General features: G+C 40.1%; 1 protein-coding gene across 8 annotated transcripts in view; it reads left to right on the forward strand.

The window, feature by feature from the left end:
- Window positions 1-17238, forward strand: part of VPS13B (vacuolar protein sorting 13 homolog B) — an 802268-nt gene that overhangs the window by 710756 nt on the left and 74274 nt on the right. For all 8 annotated transcript variants that reach the window (XM_049700204.1, XM_033438214.2, XM_049700207.1 and 5 more), the window contains one exon: window positions 2191-2352. In XM_049700204.1, coding sequence (XP_049556161.1) covers window positions 2191-2352 — 162 coding nt within the window. The remainder of the gene's footprint in view (window positions 1-2190; window positions 2353-17238) is intronic.

Below are 17238 nucleotides of genomic sequence, written 5' to 3' on the forward strand. Positions count from 1 at the left end.
AAATGTTCACAGCAGTTATCCCTGAGTATAAAATTAGAGACTTTGTTTTTAAAAATCAGTACTTTCTGTATTTTCTAATTTTTATACTGGGAACATATATTACACTTGTAATTTTAAAAGTTAAATTTACTCATGTTTGTTTCATAAGTGTTTATTGAGTACTTATGTGTCAGGCATTATGCTGACTACAGGAGCAAAAGTTGTAACTAACAAAGACCTGGTTCCTGCCCTTATGCAGTATAGAGTCTAATGATGGAGACAACAATGACCCATAATCATGCAAATAATTACTCAGTCCCAATAGGGATCAGTGCTTTTAAGGCAAAATACATAGTGTTGTGTGAGCATAAAATAGAGGGACCTAAGGTGATCTGGGAGGATCTCAGGAGGCTACTTTACTCTGAGAGCATGACCTGAAAACAGGAACCTGAAAGCTGAGTTGGAAGAAATTAGTCAAGCAAGGAGGAAAAGAGGTCCAAGCAGAAGAAAGGCACTGAGGCAGGAAGGAGTTTGATGTGTTGGATGAATTGAAAGGAGGCCAGTGCGGCGTTGGAGCGGCTGAGAAGGGCTGGTGGAGGTGGGGTCTAGCAGGCAAACGGAGAGTGGTTCAAGATGCAGCAGGGGCCAGATCAGGCAGGACGCCTAAAACCCACGGGCCGTCCAGTTTTGAAATCATAGCTCATGATTAAAAGCCACAGCAAAAAGTAATGTGGTAGGCGGCAGATAATTACTGGTTATAACTGCTTCAGTCTCACTTAGCCAGAGACTCCTTTTCTGATTCCTGTGGTTGTCAGGCAAGGTTCCACTCCATGAGAATAGAGAGGTTTGGTGAGAATAGATGGATGATAGAGCGAACGCTTTAGGAGACCCTCAAGGGTATCTAGAAGAATGAGGTATTTCAGGGCCTCTTCACCGACTGCAGCTGTAGAGCTCTGCCTGCCCACTTTAGGGGCCTTCTGGATGATTAGGAAGGGATTGTACCTCCCAAGATAATGTTCTCATGAGGTTCTAGATCAGGTCTTGGTCCAGGCTGGATTCCAGGTGTGTTCATCCATAGACTCCTTGGCTTCAGGCCATGTAGTCACTTAAATTTCTATGCTCATGAGTGGTATATCCCTTTTTACTCTTCCTCCCCTCAGTAAAATGGCAAATGACAGAGTGTGGCATTGTGACATTATTTAGATCCACAACCAGGAAATAGAAGCCAACTGGAGAAGCGTCAGTTACATATTACCTCCCATTGTCTGCAGATTCAGTGGCTAGTTAAGATATTTTTCTTACATTCTCAAGTTAACCATTTATTTAGCTATTCTTTTCATTTACCAAAGGTATGTTTATTATTTTTTAAGCCATAAGCTAACCAAAGTGATAAAAGAGTAAGCACAGAAATGCTCTATCACATTGCCAGTGCTTCGATATAACAGCAACCAGTGGAGATACCATTAAGTTGAGAAGGAGGTACCAACACAGGAACGTATTACTAATTTGCTGAACCTTAGTAGATTAATGGAAGACATTTGCTGATTGATTATTAGCTGAAACAGACACCAACAACTGTTTTTCAACTAACGTTTTTTGTCTTGAAAACTGCAGCTTGGCTTATACTGACTCTGAAGTTGATCTGTTTTGTGTGTTCAGCCTCTTAACAATAGCGGGAAAGTTATGGTTTTATTTACATCTCTCCCTGAGCAGATTTACACACACACATCCACCCTCCCCCTCAAGGGAACTGGGGATGTATTACCTAAATGATCCTTACTTTCTGTAGGGTACAAACTGTGGCTTTGGTAATTGGTCTTGATTGTCAAGTTGAGAAGGCCAGGAACATGGTAATTCTAGCCTGTGGTACTCTGCTCAAAAACGTGCGCTACCCAGTACAGCATTCTTTGTAGCATGTTAATTCATTTAAAAATGTTAAAAGTTTGAAGGATCTCATTGTTCTTTTACTCTTCTGTGTGTATGATTTATTTTGCAGGAATATAAATCAAAACATATTCTTGGAACATTTAAGATCTCTTTAAGGTATTTTTTGTGCTTATCCTGGAAGTATAGAATACTTTGTATACCAGAGCTAATGACAACAGATCTTTTAGTATTTCTGTGTTGTAACAATCGCCACTGGGCAGACAGCTGCCAAACATCTTGCAATTAATCTGATGCACATTGGCTTTCGTATTCTTTTTCTTTCAGAATAAATGCCCTGAGGTAGAGGAGTTGGTCTTCAGCCATTTTGTGATCTGTAATGACACACAGGAGACACTGCGGTTTGGCCAGGTGGATACTGATGAAAATATTCTGCTGGCCAGTCTCCATAGTCACCAGTACAGCTGGCGCTCTCACAAATCCCCACAGGTATTTGAGAAACAGCCTTACAAACACAGCAATTTTTAAGGTTGCGGATTCATTTCTTCTGCATTTGTGTGCCTGTGTCTAGTTATTTCCCTTTTTAAGTCTCCCACGGGGTCGCACAGTATGGCTACATCTGACAGAAACCCAGAAATGTTTAGAGGAGGGAGCACAGTGTACCCATGCTCCTCTTGGAGTGGACGTTCTCTTGTTCAGCATAGGTGCTCTTGAGAGAGCCTGGTGTGGTGATTATGAGGTTGAACTGTAGAGCCAGAGTACGTCAGCTTGGATCCTGGCTCTGAATTACCTCGCTTTGCTTTCATACTTCAGTTTTCTCATGTGTAAATTGGGGATAATAATAGTACCTGTTTCATAGGGTCATGAGAACTAAATAAGTTAATATGTACAAGGCACTAAAATAGTGCTTGATATACTATAAACATTGTATGTTGGGTATTATTTTTCATTTGTTTATTCAGATTCTTACTGTGTATATAGTCCGTGGCAGTCATGTCTTAGGCACTGGGGATTCAAAGGCAGAGAAGTCTTAGTCCTTGCCCTCCAATGACAGCTCACCGTCTGTGACAAAATGAGCACGATGACAGACTATGCCCAAGGGAGCACTGAGAAAAGACATACCAAAGGATGTCTGTTTTCCAAGTAGTATAATTCCATTTTCCTGTCACTTTAGATGGGAATAATTAGAGGGATGTGCCCTGCAGGGATAGCTGAGGATGAATTAAATACAAAGATGATGTCTTAAATGAGTAAAAGAAATCCTAGGAAGTACTCTCAAGAATAATGTATTTCTAAAACTCTGGGTAATAAGGAAACTACTGTCTGCTTATGATTAAAAGAAAGTCATTAGAGAGTTTTCCCATCTCGTCTATAGACCAGCTTTAGAATATGTTACACCCTCAGCTATTTTCTTTTTTTCAGTAGCTCGATTCTGATTTCTTACTTGCTTTTTCGTCATATTGCCACACTATTAGTATAAAATTTGGAAAAGTAGATATAGTGCAGTTCTTCTTAAGTCTGTTTAATTCTGGTTATTCTAACAGGACATTAAGACATCATATCTCCTTTTCTAATAAACGTTCTTACAAAACTGTCTCATATGATATGATATTGCACTTGTATTTTTAGAATGAATGACATTCCCTTCTTTTCTTTTTTTTTTTTTAGTTTATTTTATTTATTTATTTGTGGCTGCATTGGGTCTTCTTTGCTGCGCGTGGGCTTTCTCTAGTTGTGGCGAACGGGGACTACTCTTCATTGCAGTGCAGGGGCTTCTCACTGCTGTGGCTTCTCTTGTTGTGGAGCACGGGCTCTAGGCACGTGGGCTTCAGTAGTTGTAGCACATGAGCTCAGTAGTTGTGGCTCGCGGGCTCCAGAGCACAGGCCTCAGTAGTTGTGGCACACGGGCTTAGTTGCTCCGCAGCATGTGAGATCTTCCCGGACCAGGGCTCGAACCCGTGTCCCCTGCATTGGCAGGCGGATTCTTAACCACTGCGCCACCAGGAAAGCCCGTGCCCTTATTTTCTAATCCTCCTTTTGAGAAATGTCTGTGTAAGCGAGTTTTTAAGTCGTTTGGTTGTTTACCCCTTGTAACATCATTAAAAGACAATTGGTTGGTTGGTTGGTTCGTTTCAAAAATAAGTAATTTTTTTTCTTATTAATTGCAAAAGTAAGAACGTAGAGCAGATATATAAACCAAAAAAGGAAGACGAAAAAGACCACCTATAATTCCAACCACCCAGAGGCAATCCATGTTGTACAGCCTTTTAGAGCTTCGAAAGGCTTCTATGATCATTGCATTCCCAGAAATGAACTAGTAGTGATGGGAAAGAAACCTCTGAGAAGGTGCAGTAATGTGTGATCGTATACTGTACCTGTAGCCACTTCACCCATTCATACACACACGCTGCAGGCCTTAGCCAATAAAAAGCAAAGCAGAGGAAGCTTACCTCCCTTCAAAGTCATTTTAAGCTGCGTAGACTACCATGGCCCTCAGTGACCCTCAAGATTCCCTGGAGACTGGAGCCAGGATGGGAAAGGTGATCGTAAGAACAGAAGGCTCAGGGGTGTGGAGTAACAGTAGTCTTCATGTTATGGATGTACGGTTTCTAGATGGGAAGGACATAAACAGGAAAAAAGAATGGCTAACCACTGCCACACTATACCTTTCATATTTATACTCTTCTGCACTTGGGTCTTTTTGTATTTATTACTAGTCTTGTTTTCATAATATCCCTGTGTGATTTGTATTTTTTGTTACGCATATTTTATAGGTAAGGAGACAGAAATGTTAAGCTAAGATGGTGGTAGAGATGGATCTGAATCCCATGTCTTTTCACTCTCAATATAGTGTTATTTCCACAACATTGTCAAACTCTCCTAGGTTTTGGCAGCATGATTCGTCTGTTAGAAGAGCCAAATGGTGAGGTTTTAAGAGAAGGGCTGAGAAAATCACTGGTATAATACTCTACATTTAAAGCTAGACTAATATGGGATTCTTGGTACAAGTATGAACCCTTGCAAAGCTTTAAGGACCAAAAACAATAAGAACCTTTTAATGACAAACTGGAAACATAAGACAGGTATCTATTAAACTTTGTTTTCCTCTTTTTAATTTGTAACTGCATCCTCTGGATACAAATTTTAAGATGAGCTACAGTCATTATAATCTTTAGACTAAAACTTAGATTGTATTTGTAAAAGGTGTCTCTTTACTACAGCTACCTATGCTACGTAAAGAAGTGTGTTTTAGGACCCTCTGAAGCCAGAGAGGTCTTAATCGGCCCAGAGGGTCTTCATGGAATTCCATACACACACAATTGCACATTCTGCTGTGTTCTAATGAGAGGTTACATCTGAGGATCAGAAAAGCTAACCACTTAGCTTCAAACTGCACCTGGAGGTAGTCATAGACTCACAAGTGAGCAAACTGTTCCTTTTTCCAGACTCCAAGTCATATCCTGCACTGCCCAGCAGCTTGGTTTTAGGAACATTTGTGTCTGCATGTTTATGCTACCTTGGGTGTTAGTCAATTCATAGTCTCAGGGAGGATTTCTAAAGTTCAGAGAACTTAACTCTGCTAAACAATGTAGCTTATATTGCAGAGATCAAGAAAGTGGCAATGACACCTGGAAAGGTTTCAAAGAGGTCAACATGTCTTAGAACCACACAGGAGGTTGCTATCAACAGTAAGTCCCAACAGGATGGAAAAAAATATAGACACAACCAATTCCAGAAATCCAAAGCTGAAAAACCTTTTAGAATTGAAATGTTATAAACTCTCCTTATAGTTTCTAACACATGCTCTGAGGCAGAATCACTTAAAATGCTGGATATCCCACAACAGTTGCTTGCCTAAGCAAACAAAGGAAGAACAAAACTTTTTCCTAGGGAATAATTGAACATATTCAGCTGCACAGTCATATATGCCACCACAGAGGGCCCTTAAATATTCCAATTCAGTAGACTTCAGATCAGGTTGGACGAGAACAGTAACCAGTCCTTTACTGAGAAGTGCTTCACATTATATGAAGTTGAATCTAAGGACTGGATATGTGAGTTTATGGAATCTTTCCCCAGAATATGGGCAGTATATGCAGCTCAGAGTCAAGGGAAGCTTTGTTTAATTTAGCCAAACTGACTTTAGTGGCGCTTCCATCATAGTAGGACTTGTGTGTAGGCTGTTCAAGTTAACTTCCTTTTCTGCTTAAGAGAGAGCACTGTTAGGTAATTAAACTGCTTGCAAAAGGAATGCCTCTATCTTGTATGTAAGGAATTACATTTGCTTTTACCCTCAAAACATGCCCAATTTAGGGCTTCCCTGGTGGTGCAGTGGTTGAGAGTCCGCCTGCCTGCCAATGCAGGGGACACGGGTTCGTACCCGGTCCGGGAAGATCCCACATGCTGCGGAGCGGCTGGGCCCGTGAGCCATGGCCGCTGGGCCTGCGCGTCCGGAGCCTGTGCTCCGCAACGGGAGAGGCCCGCGTACCGCAAAAAAAAAAATGCCCAATTTATAGATTATGCTTTTTTTTTTTTTTTTTTTTTAGAATTCTTACTACGAGTGACAGAATTTTAGTAATCAAACCATCAGTCAAGGGCTTCCCTGGTGGCGCAGTGGTTTAGAGTCCACCTGCCGATGCAGGGGACACGGGTTCGTGCCCCGGTCCGGGAAGATCCCACATGCCGCGGAGCGGCTGCGCCCGTGAGTCATGACCGCTGAGCCTGCGCCTCCGGAGCCTGTGCTCCGCAGCGGGAGAGGCCACAACAGTGAGAGGCCCGCGTACCATTAAAAAAAAAAAAAAAAAAACCATCAGTCAAGGTGAAAATGAGCTCTAGGCAGAGCTATAGAAAATAACAAAATATTGCTCCAAAATGGATATAGTAGGAAGTTTTATAAGCTTGTGAAAATGGCAGATATTTAAAAATGCAAAATGCAACAAGGTAAGAATCAATTAGGAAGAGCAGCAGAGCATCTGGGAAATACTCATCAAAGTAATCAGATTTAGGGAAGAAAATGTAAATCAGATGTTAGTTTCATCAGGCAGAGATGGGCCAACTTTTTTATGTAGGGCCAGACAGTGAATATTTTAGGCTTTCAGGGCCTTAGAGCCTCTCTCAGAGCTATTCAACTCTGTACAAAAGCAATGATAACAAATGAGTTTGACTATGTGCCATAAAATTTTAAAATAAATTTTAAAATTTATTTTAAATGAGTGTGACATAAATTTTAAAAATTTTAAATAAAATTCTATTTATAGACAACGAAATTTGAAGTTCAATAATTTTCACACATTACAAACTAGTATGCTTTTTTTGACCTTCTTCAACCATCTGAAAATGTAAAAAACACTCTTAGCTCACAGGCTATACAAAAATAGGTGGTGCACCACATTTGGCCCAGAAGCCATGCCTGATTTGCCAACCCCTGCTCTCAGGTCTCTCAGTGGACAAAATTCAGGAGACTAAAGGTTTGATATAAAATTGTCTTTGTTCTGATCTAAATGGGATTCCCATCACTTGAAAACTTGGTAGCATTTTTCAGAAATTATGAAATGACAGGTAATAGTTTAAATCTAACACTTGTAAAATCAACCTGTGCTTACCACATAACAGTAAAATATTTGTATTGTTCTTGTTCTCAGCCCATATAGACAGGAAGTTCCACAGTTCTCTATTTTTGGATGTAAAAATATTTAAAAGTGAGATCTGATCATTTTTCCTCCTGCCTAAAGGAAAAGTGATGGTTTTTTGAGTATCTACCTATGTTAGGGAAATTCCAGCCGTTGTCAATTTTATTGGCTAGACTGTCATTTCTCACTCAGTCACCACTCTTTCCATATCCATTTATATAGTGCATGTGCACACATATACCTAGAGAATGAGCACATTTCTTGTTGCCACAGTCACAAGTTAAAAAATTTTAAAAGTAGACTTAGGGACGCAGGTAAATATCCTGTGTTGGCAAAACTGTTCAAACTGATAAATTTGTCAAGTGTTCGCCCCTGCTATTATATTATATGGCACACAGCATATCAGAGTTTGCTTAGAAAGGGCAATGAAAAGGCACTCTTACACACTGAAGGTGCAGGTGGAATTGATACTTCCTTTCTGAAAAGCAATTTGATAAGAAGCATTATAGCTATTAAAATGGTCATAGCCTTTGACCCAGTAAATCTCCTACTAGTAATCTACTCTCAGGAAACAATCCAAATTAGAGCAAAGGTTTATACACAAAAATGTTTATTATAATTTGACTTATACCATCAAAAAATCAAAATGTTCACTTTTAAAGAAATAGGTACGTAAAATCTGGCGTATCTATGAGATGAACTTTTATGGGACCTTTAAATTTTTACATAGGAAGGTGAAGTGCTACCATATCATATCAGTCCGAAAAGCAGAACATAAAATTCTACACATACAATATGATCTTAACAATATAAGAAAAAATGCATAGAAAAATACTGGAAAATATGTCAAAATACTGGAAGGTATGTCAGAATGTTAACCAGTGGTTGCCTCTGAATGGTGTATTTTTTTTAAGGTGGTATTTTTCCAATGTATTACATTTTTATATACTTCTCAACTTTTTAAAATAAAGGATATAGATTATTAAATCAGACAGAAGTTAAGTAAAAACCCTGAAAATATTTATATATAGACTAAAAGACAGGAATTTCAAATGCTAATTAGAACAGTGGCAAGTGTAATGACATTGTTGGCCAAAAAGTTCGTTCAGGTTTTCGTAGCATGCCATGGAAAACCCCAAACGAACTTTCTGGCCAACCCAATATATCAAGAATGGTTATTTTTAATGCTTCTCTTATGAACTATTGCAATAGTTTTTATCAATTATTCTCTTAGTTACATCTTTGCCCCACTTCAATCTACCTTGCAGACTACAGCTCATTTTCCTAAATGTTTTGATACTTTCCTGTCCAAAAATATTTACAGCCTCCATCATCATCTATTAAATATACCCAAACTATCTGGCATCCAAGGCCTGCCTCAGTCTACTCACAAGCCCTCCTCTCTGCCATTATTTCTTTCTAGCTGCTTGTTTGGTCTCCTTCCCTCCCATTCATTTGTAATCAATAAATGATCATTTCTTGTGACCTATTGTGTGTAATTAAATATGTACATTTTTCTAAGAAACTCACTGTCTGATGAGGGAGTCAGAAAAGTAAACAAATTATTATAAACATGATCTATATCTATGAGGATATTGTGGCATCCAGACAGGGAGAAATGATGGGTAACTGAATTAAAACACTAGCCATAGGGAAGAAGAGCAAGAGACCAGGAAATACAATCAACTGCATCTGGATATGGACATGGTCTTAATGAGAACTCAAAGAAAATGTTTCCTAACATGAGGAGGGGAATCTGCCAAGGCTTCCTAGTGGAAGGCATGTTTGTACTGAATTTTCATGTTTAAATAAGTGTTAGGTCAGGGAAAGGCAGTGGGGAAGCGGTTCCAGGTAAAGGAAACAACATGTGTGAAAGCCACAGAGGCATGAAACAACATGGCATGGTAGGACTTGACTAATTTGGCTACAGTGTAGAGTACATGTGTGGAATTGCAAGACAGTAAAGTAGATGAAGGCCATGAGGGCCCTTGTATGCTGTGCACATGAGGCAGAACCAGGGAGACAGACAGGCAGGCAGCATGCCATGTTCAAGGGAATTCAGGTTTTGTTCAGAATAAACTCAGGCATAAATTTGCATGCCATGCTGAAGAGATGTGTGCTAGGAAACTGGCTCTTTGGTGGTGATGGGAATACGCTGATTTGCAGGGTTGGCCGATTATCATGGTGAAAGTACTCCTACCATCGCTGATTTCAAGCTACCAATGATTTAACAACCAGCTCACAAGATTCCTGAATATTTAGCAATACTTTTTCACAAACAAGTATGAGCCAGCTCCAACACACCACTGTTTGGAGGAGTTATGTTCTGAAGAGCCTGGCTGTCCATTTTGAGGAGATACAACTAAATGTGATGGGCAGCTTTTGGCTACTGAAGGATTTTAAGTAGAGTCGTCACGGGATCACAGTTGCATTTTGGAAAGATTGCCGTCGTGTAGTTGAGAAGACAGTCTAGAGGAGGCTGAGAATACATGCAGAGGGTTTTATGGGCACCACTGTATAGCCCAGGAGTGAGAGAGATTATAGTACCTGAGCCAAGACAGAGTAGAAGTCAGAGATTGGTGAAAATGCCTAACAGACTGATCTTTCTGTGAATAACAGCTATAAATTGTGAGCAAAACACAAAGCAACTACCTCTGGAGACGAACAAAGGCAGGCAGATTTTGGAGGTGAATAGAATCTTCGAGCAAGTAATCTGCACAGAACGATTTACCCATTTTTTGTTGGCTTTGCTTTGAGGGCAGCCACAGTTGTAGCAGTGCAGGGGTGGCCCACTGTCTTTCTGGCCCAAGGTACCAGGTGAAAGAGCTCAGGCAACCAAGGCTGCTAGACAGTGAGGAGAAAATCTTGGAAAATGGAAAGCCAGAGAATGGGAAAATAATATGTTGAAATTTGGCCCACCTGTCTGCTTACTACTGAACCACACATGCATGGGGCAGACTGAAAGCAGATTGTACCCAAGGCTTAAAGAACTGAATTAATCTGCACTGCCACTCACCCAGGTGTAAGAGTTTTAGTTTGACTCTAAACAAATTAATTACCTGTTAAAAATATTAACACTCTGGAGGACTTATAAGAGAATCCAGAGTGTCCACAACGTAGCATCATTTACAGTGTCCACAATATGACCCCAAATTACTTGACAGATCTCAAGAATCTCAAAAAAAAACAAAGTTACTCAATTTCAAGGGAAAGATAATTAACAGATTCCAACACCAATGTGACCCAGAGGTTGGAATTATCAGGCATATATTGTACTTTAAAGCAACTATGGCAACAGTAAAGGAATTTTACAGATATAATTAATTTCTAAATTAGTTGATTTTTTTAACATTTTTTCAATTGAAGTATAGTTGATTTACAATATAATATTAGTTTCAGGTATACAACATAGTAATTCAAATTTTTTTATAGATTATACTACTCCATTTAAAGTTATTATAAAATATTAACTATATTCCCTGTGCTGTACAATATATCCTTGTTGTTTATTTATTTTATACACAGTAGTTTGTACTTCTTAATCCCCTACCCCTATCTTGCCCCTTCCCCCTTCTCTTCTCCCACTGGTAACCACTATTTCTCTATATCTGTTAGTTGTCTTTTAGTTAATCAAAACAGAGGTGATTCTAGGTGGGCTAATTTAATCAGGTAAAACTACTAAAAGAGAGACTGGACCCTTTTGTGAGGAGAGAGAGAGATACATACATTCCTCCTGGCCTTGAAGAAGCAAATTACCATGTTGCAGCTGCCCATGAAGAGGACCATGGGGCAGGGAGCTGTGGGAAGCCACCAGCACCTGCAGGTGGATGCCAGTGCTGGTCATTAAAAAGTCAAAGCCCGCATCATATAGACACCAGAGAATAAATTCTGCCAACAACCTGAGTGAGCTTGGAAGCGGATTCTTCCCAAGTCAAACCTCTAAGTAAGAATGCAGCCCAGCTGACACCTCAGTTGCAATCTTGTGAGACCATAAGCAGATAACCCAGCTAAGCTCTGCTTGGACTCCTGACCCACAGACACTGTGAGATAATAAATGTGAGTTGTTTTAAGCTGCCAAATTTGTAGTAATTTTTTACTCAGCAATAAAAATACAACATGACACAAGAAGAAAGTCAGTAAACTTGAAGATGGATCACTAGAAATCATCAAATCTGAAGAAGAGAGGGGAAAAAAGATTCAAACAAAATAAATAGAACTGCAGGGACCTGTGGGACAATTTCAAAAGATCTAATATATGAGTAATTGTAATGAGAGACTGAGAGGAGAGAGACAGAATGGGGCTCCAAAAATTAAAGAAATAATCTCAGAAAACTTCCCAAACTTTGTGAAAGACAGAAATTTACAGACCCAAGAAGCTCAGGAAAAACTCCAAACAGATGTTTCAAAGAAATTCACACCCAGGCACATCATAATGAAACTACTAAAAACCAAAGATAAAGAGAAAACCTTGAAGCAGCCAGAGTTAAACTATAGGGGAAACAACAATTCAAATAACTACTGACTTTTCTTTGTATATAGTGGAGGCTAATAGACAGTGGAACAAAATCTTTAACATGCTAAGAGAAGGTTTACTAAGGAGAGATCCATTTGGAAGATATTTTGAAGGTTATAATCACCAGGATTTGGTAATTGACCATGGAAGAGAAGGGCCTGGATCGACTCCAAGGTTTCAGACTTAGGGGACAGGTTGGTGGTGGTGTACTTGGCCACAACAGGGAACTGAGTAGGAGGACAGTGTTTTCCATACAGAGAATGGGGCAGATGTGAGAGCACAGCACAGTGTCCCTAAAGTCCATTTTGGACACATTGGAGTTTTAGGTTACTTTGGAGGCAGGAAGGATGATATATTAGAAACAGCACAGATTTGAAGCTGTGAACACCTGGATTTCCCTCCTAAGGTTTTTAGCTGTGTAAAACTGGACAGTGTCGTAATTCCTTGGAGCTTCAGCTTCCTCTTCTGCAAAATTAAGAAGTTACTGTGAATATCCCACGAAATGACATTTATACGGTGCCTACTAAAGAACTCAGCTCTGTGTATCCAAAGGTGCCTTTCCTTTCCTTTCTCTTTTCTAACGAGACCTCCAAGTGGCCATGTTGAATAGGCTAATTGAATGTAATGGTCTGGAGCTCAGAAGAATAGTCTGGGCTAGAGGTAAAGATTTGGCCTCTCATCAATGCCTAGGTAGCAGTGGGAATAGACACGAATGCCCAAGGAAAGAGTGCTAAGATCAGAGGATGTTATGAGTTAGCTCTTGCTGTAGAAAAATGTACAGTGGTGGTACAGGCGTAGGATAACTATTATAGATACTCCCATTCATAGGAGGAGAAAATGGGAGACACATGGGAGTTACTGATCCATAGAAATTCTGAAATCCAAACAGGTAAATGTTGGAAGTTTCTTAATCAGTAATCATTCATACTGCTGCTTGGGAATAATTTTCCATGGCTCCTGGCTTTGGACTTTTGGCTCAAGCCTGTATGTCATCCATCCTTTTCCATGAGAAAAATATCCTTTGTTTGCTCTTCATAGTTTTCTCAGCCTGCATTCTACCAGTTGAATTATGAAAGTTTAAAGGCCCCTTTACATTTTGTACTGTCTTAGTCTCTTTCAGTCTAAGTTGGCAGTGTTTCTGCCAGTATAATTCTTTAAAGAACACTGTAGGTCTCTTGTTAATCTTACAGTGCTTTGGTTCAGCACTGTGGACAAAATCACACCCACATCTCTTCAAGACAGTTCCTTCTCTGCTTTGGGATTCTGCCCATACTGCTAGGGGACATCACCCTTAAGTGTTTCAGAAGCCCTACTGTTTGAATAGTTCATTGAGACACCAATTTAGATCTTTCTGAGATCTTAACAGAGGATTTTACAAGCACATCCTTAGCTTCATTCCCTAGACCCAGCTTTCCTGGCTGTGTCCTGGATTTGATCTTTGCCTGGAAGCTCTTTCTTCATTTTTAACATCATTTCCATCTGGAAGGCTAGAAATTTTCAAAACTAGCAAGTCCTGGCTCCTGTTTATCTAACAATTCTTCCTCATGCATGCATCGTTCCTCTTGGACTTTGATACAAGCAGCAGATAAGAGCCAGGAGGCACTTCAACACTGCCTGGAAATCTCCTTAGCTAGATCACATGGTTTATTAGGCACATTTTCTGCTTTCCATGTTACTGCAGGTTATGGTGTTGCTGAACTCTGTGCCACTGCATAACAAGAAACCCCTTTCCTCCAGTTTCCAGTAATATTTTCCTCACTTCCTCACTGGCAGCCTCCTCTAAGACCATCAAGTTTCAATTAATAGTATCTTTGAAGCACCTTAGATATTCACTAATACTCTCAAGTCTTTCTGGTTTTTTTGCACAGGCCTGCTCCAGTGCCCCGCCCCACCCCATTTTAGGCTTTTGTTACAGTAGCACCCCACTTGTGGGTACCACACTCTGTATTAGTTACATATTGCTGTTTAACAAATTACTCCACAACTTGAGTAAATAAAACAACAAACATTTATTATCTCGGTTTCATTAGCCAAGAACTTTGGGAGTGGTTTACCTGGGTGGTTCTAGCTCAGAGTCTCTGGTAAGGCTGTAGTCAAGACATTAGCTAGAACTGCAATCATCTAAAGGCTTGACTGGGCTGGAGGATCCATTTCCAAAATGGCTCCCTCATATGGCTCTTGGCAGGAGACCTCAGCTCCTTGCTACAAGGATCTCTCCAAAGAGTTGCTTGAGTACTCTCAAGACATAGCAGCTGGCTTCCCCCAGATCAAGTTATCCAAGATAGAACAAGACAAAAGCCACAGTGTCTTTTATGACCTAGGCTCAGAAGTCATTAATTATCATTTCTGTAATATCCTAGTGGTTGTCCAGATCAGCCCTATTCATTGTGGGAGGGGACTACACAAAGACACAAATAAAAGGAGACATGGATCATTGGGGCTGTCTTGGGGCTGAGCTGCCATAAGGATTTAAACCCCATAGAATTTAGGGGTTAGGCTGAGGAATGGGATCCATTGAAGAGGAATAAGAGGAAGAAAGAAAATCAAGACATGGCAGGAAAACTGGGACATAATCGTGTTCTAAGAGCCAAGGAGACTATCTAGAAGGATAGAATTATCAGTGTCATATGCCATAAGGAGATTGAGTGAAGCAAGAACTGGGGAGACCATTGTATCGGGCAATTGGGAGGTCACTGATAGCTCAAGGAAAGCATTTTCACTGGCAAGATAGGGATAGAAATCAGATTGAGTGGGTTGAAAAATGAATGGGAGGTGAGGAAACAGGGAGAATGAGCATGAATTTTTTTTTTTTAATCTTGATTGGGTGTTAGCTAGAGAAAGCTGCAGGGTCAAGCAAGGATTTTAAATTAAAGTACCTTAGGCATGTTCATATATGAGCAGAAGTAAATAGCAGATAGGTTGGTGATGCAGAAGAGAGGAAGAATGATTAACAGCATCAGGTCCCAGAAGGGGAGAAGAAGAAGGCATCCAGATCACAAGTAGAAGGATTGACCCTGGATGGAATGAGGTTTATACCAAATATCTATTGCTGCTTAACAAACCACCATAAAACTTTAGTGACCTTAAAAAATTTATTAGCTCATGAGTGTGTTGGTCAGAAATCTAGGTGCACTTAGTTAAGAGGTTCTTCTGCTGATCTCAGCTGGGCTCACTCATGAGGCTGCAGTCACATGGTAGGCCAGCTGGGGCTGGGTGGTCCAAGACTGCCCCACCTACATATTTGGTACTTGGCAGACCACTGGCCAGGGTTCTCTTCCATGTGATCCTTCCAGCAGGCTAGCCTAGTTGGGAGAACGAGAGCAAAGACTGCAAAGCCTGTTGAGCCTAAGCTCAGAACTCTCACAGTATCTGCTGCCACATTCTACTAGGCAGAGCACATCACAAGGTGAGGCCAGATCCAAAGGATAAGGAACAAGATTTTAACCTCTTGATGCAAGTTGCTAAGAGAATTTGTGGCCATTTTTAGCTTACCACAAAAGCCTCCTTTTGGAGTGAGGATGAGTGGTAGTGGGTATTTGCTGAAAGTAAAAAGAGGGAAAAAAAGTAGGAGGCTTTTCACTCCAGGGAGGGGCGGGGTCGGGGCAGGATGAGCCTGTAGAGAGAGGAGAGGACCTTGTGTACTGAGGAGTTTCTGTCTCCACATTAAACGTGTTAGGAGGCTATGACTGTGTTTTCAACATGAGCAAAAGTTGATTCTATTTGAACTATGAAATGATCACTTTTGCTGCCTTTGACCTGTAGGTGTGATGAAATGAGCAATATATACTAACAGACTCTTTATATTGAACTGTATCAGCATTCCTGGAATAAATACCTGAACACAGCATTTATTCTTTAAACATACTCCTAGATTTTATTTAGAAGTATTCCACTTAATATTTTTGCATTTGTGTTCATTCATTAGTCTATAGGTTTTTTTTGTTTGTTTGTTGGCCTGTTTGGGGGATCTTTTGTTCTTTTTTTTGTCTCAGGATTATGCTAGTTTTGTAAAATAAAATAAAATTTTCTGCTAAACAACAGTGTAAAAAAAAAAAAAGGAGGCTTTTAAAAAAAAAGTGATTTTCCATTAGAGAAATGCAAATCAAAACTACAATGAGGTATCACCTCACACTGGTCAGAATGGCCGTCATCAAAAAATCTACAAACAATAAATGCTGGAGAGGGTACGGAGAAAAGGGAACCCTCTTGCACTGTTGGTGGGAATGTAAATTGATACAGCCACTATGGAGAACAGTATGGAGGTTCCTTAAAAAACTGAAAATAGAACTACCATATGACCCAGCAATCCCACTACTGGGCGTATACCCTGAGAAAACCATAATTCAAAAAGAGTCATGTACCACAATGTTCACTGCAGCTCTATTTACAATAGCCAGGACATGGAAGCAACCTATGTGTCCATCGACAGATGAATGGATAAAGATGTGGCACATATATACAATGGAATATTACTCAGCCATAAAAAGAAATGATATTGAGTTATTTGTAGTGAGGTGGATGGACCTAGAGTCTGTCATACAGAGTGAAGTAAGTCAGAAAGAGAAAAACAAATACCGTACGCTACCACATAGATATGGAATCCAAAAAAAAAAGGGTTCTGAAGAACCTAGGGGCAGGACAGGAATAAAGACACAGATGTAGAGGAGAATGGACTTGAGAACCCGGCAGCCGCATAGCACAGGGAGATCAGCTCGGTGCTTTGTGACCACCTAGAGGGGTGGGATAGGGAGGGTGGGAGGGAGATGCAAGAGGGAGGAGATATGGGGATATATGTATACATATAGCTGATTCACTTTGTTATACAGCAGCAACTAACACACCATTGTAAAGCAATTATACTCCAATAAAGATGTTAAAAAAATACAAAAATACAAAAGTGATTTTCCACAGTATCTAATCCTGTATCTTGCTCATAACTGGCATTTGATAAGTGTTCACTGAATAAATAAATGTTGAGATTTCTCATAACATCTGATATTTCTCAAGAACATAGATTTAAAAGCTTATTTTCACAATATGAACATTGTAAACAGCATTCTTTGCATCATATTGGATGCTTTTATGTGTATTTATATAGACACACAAAAAGAGGTCCTCTGCTCAAAATGTATGCTTTTGTATGCTGTCAATGCAGTTGGACTTATAATTAGGAGTAGCTCCTGGTCTCCCCCACCTCTACCCCTCTGGCCTCCCAGTGGCCTCTGATGAAAA

This window comes from Orcinus orca, chromosome 17, assembly GCF_937001465.1.
Source record: "Orcinus orca chromosome 17, mOrcOrc1.1, whole genome shotgun sequence".
NCBI lineage: Eukaryota > Metazoa > Chordata > Mammalia > Artiodactyla > Delphinidae > Orcinus > Orcinus orca.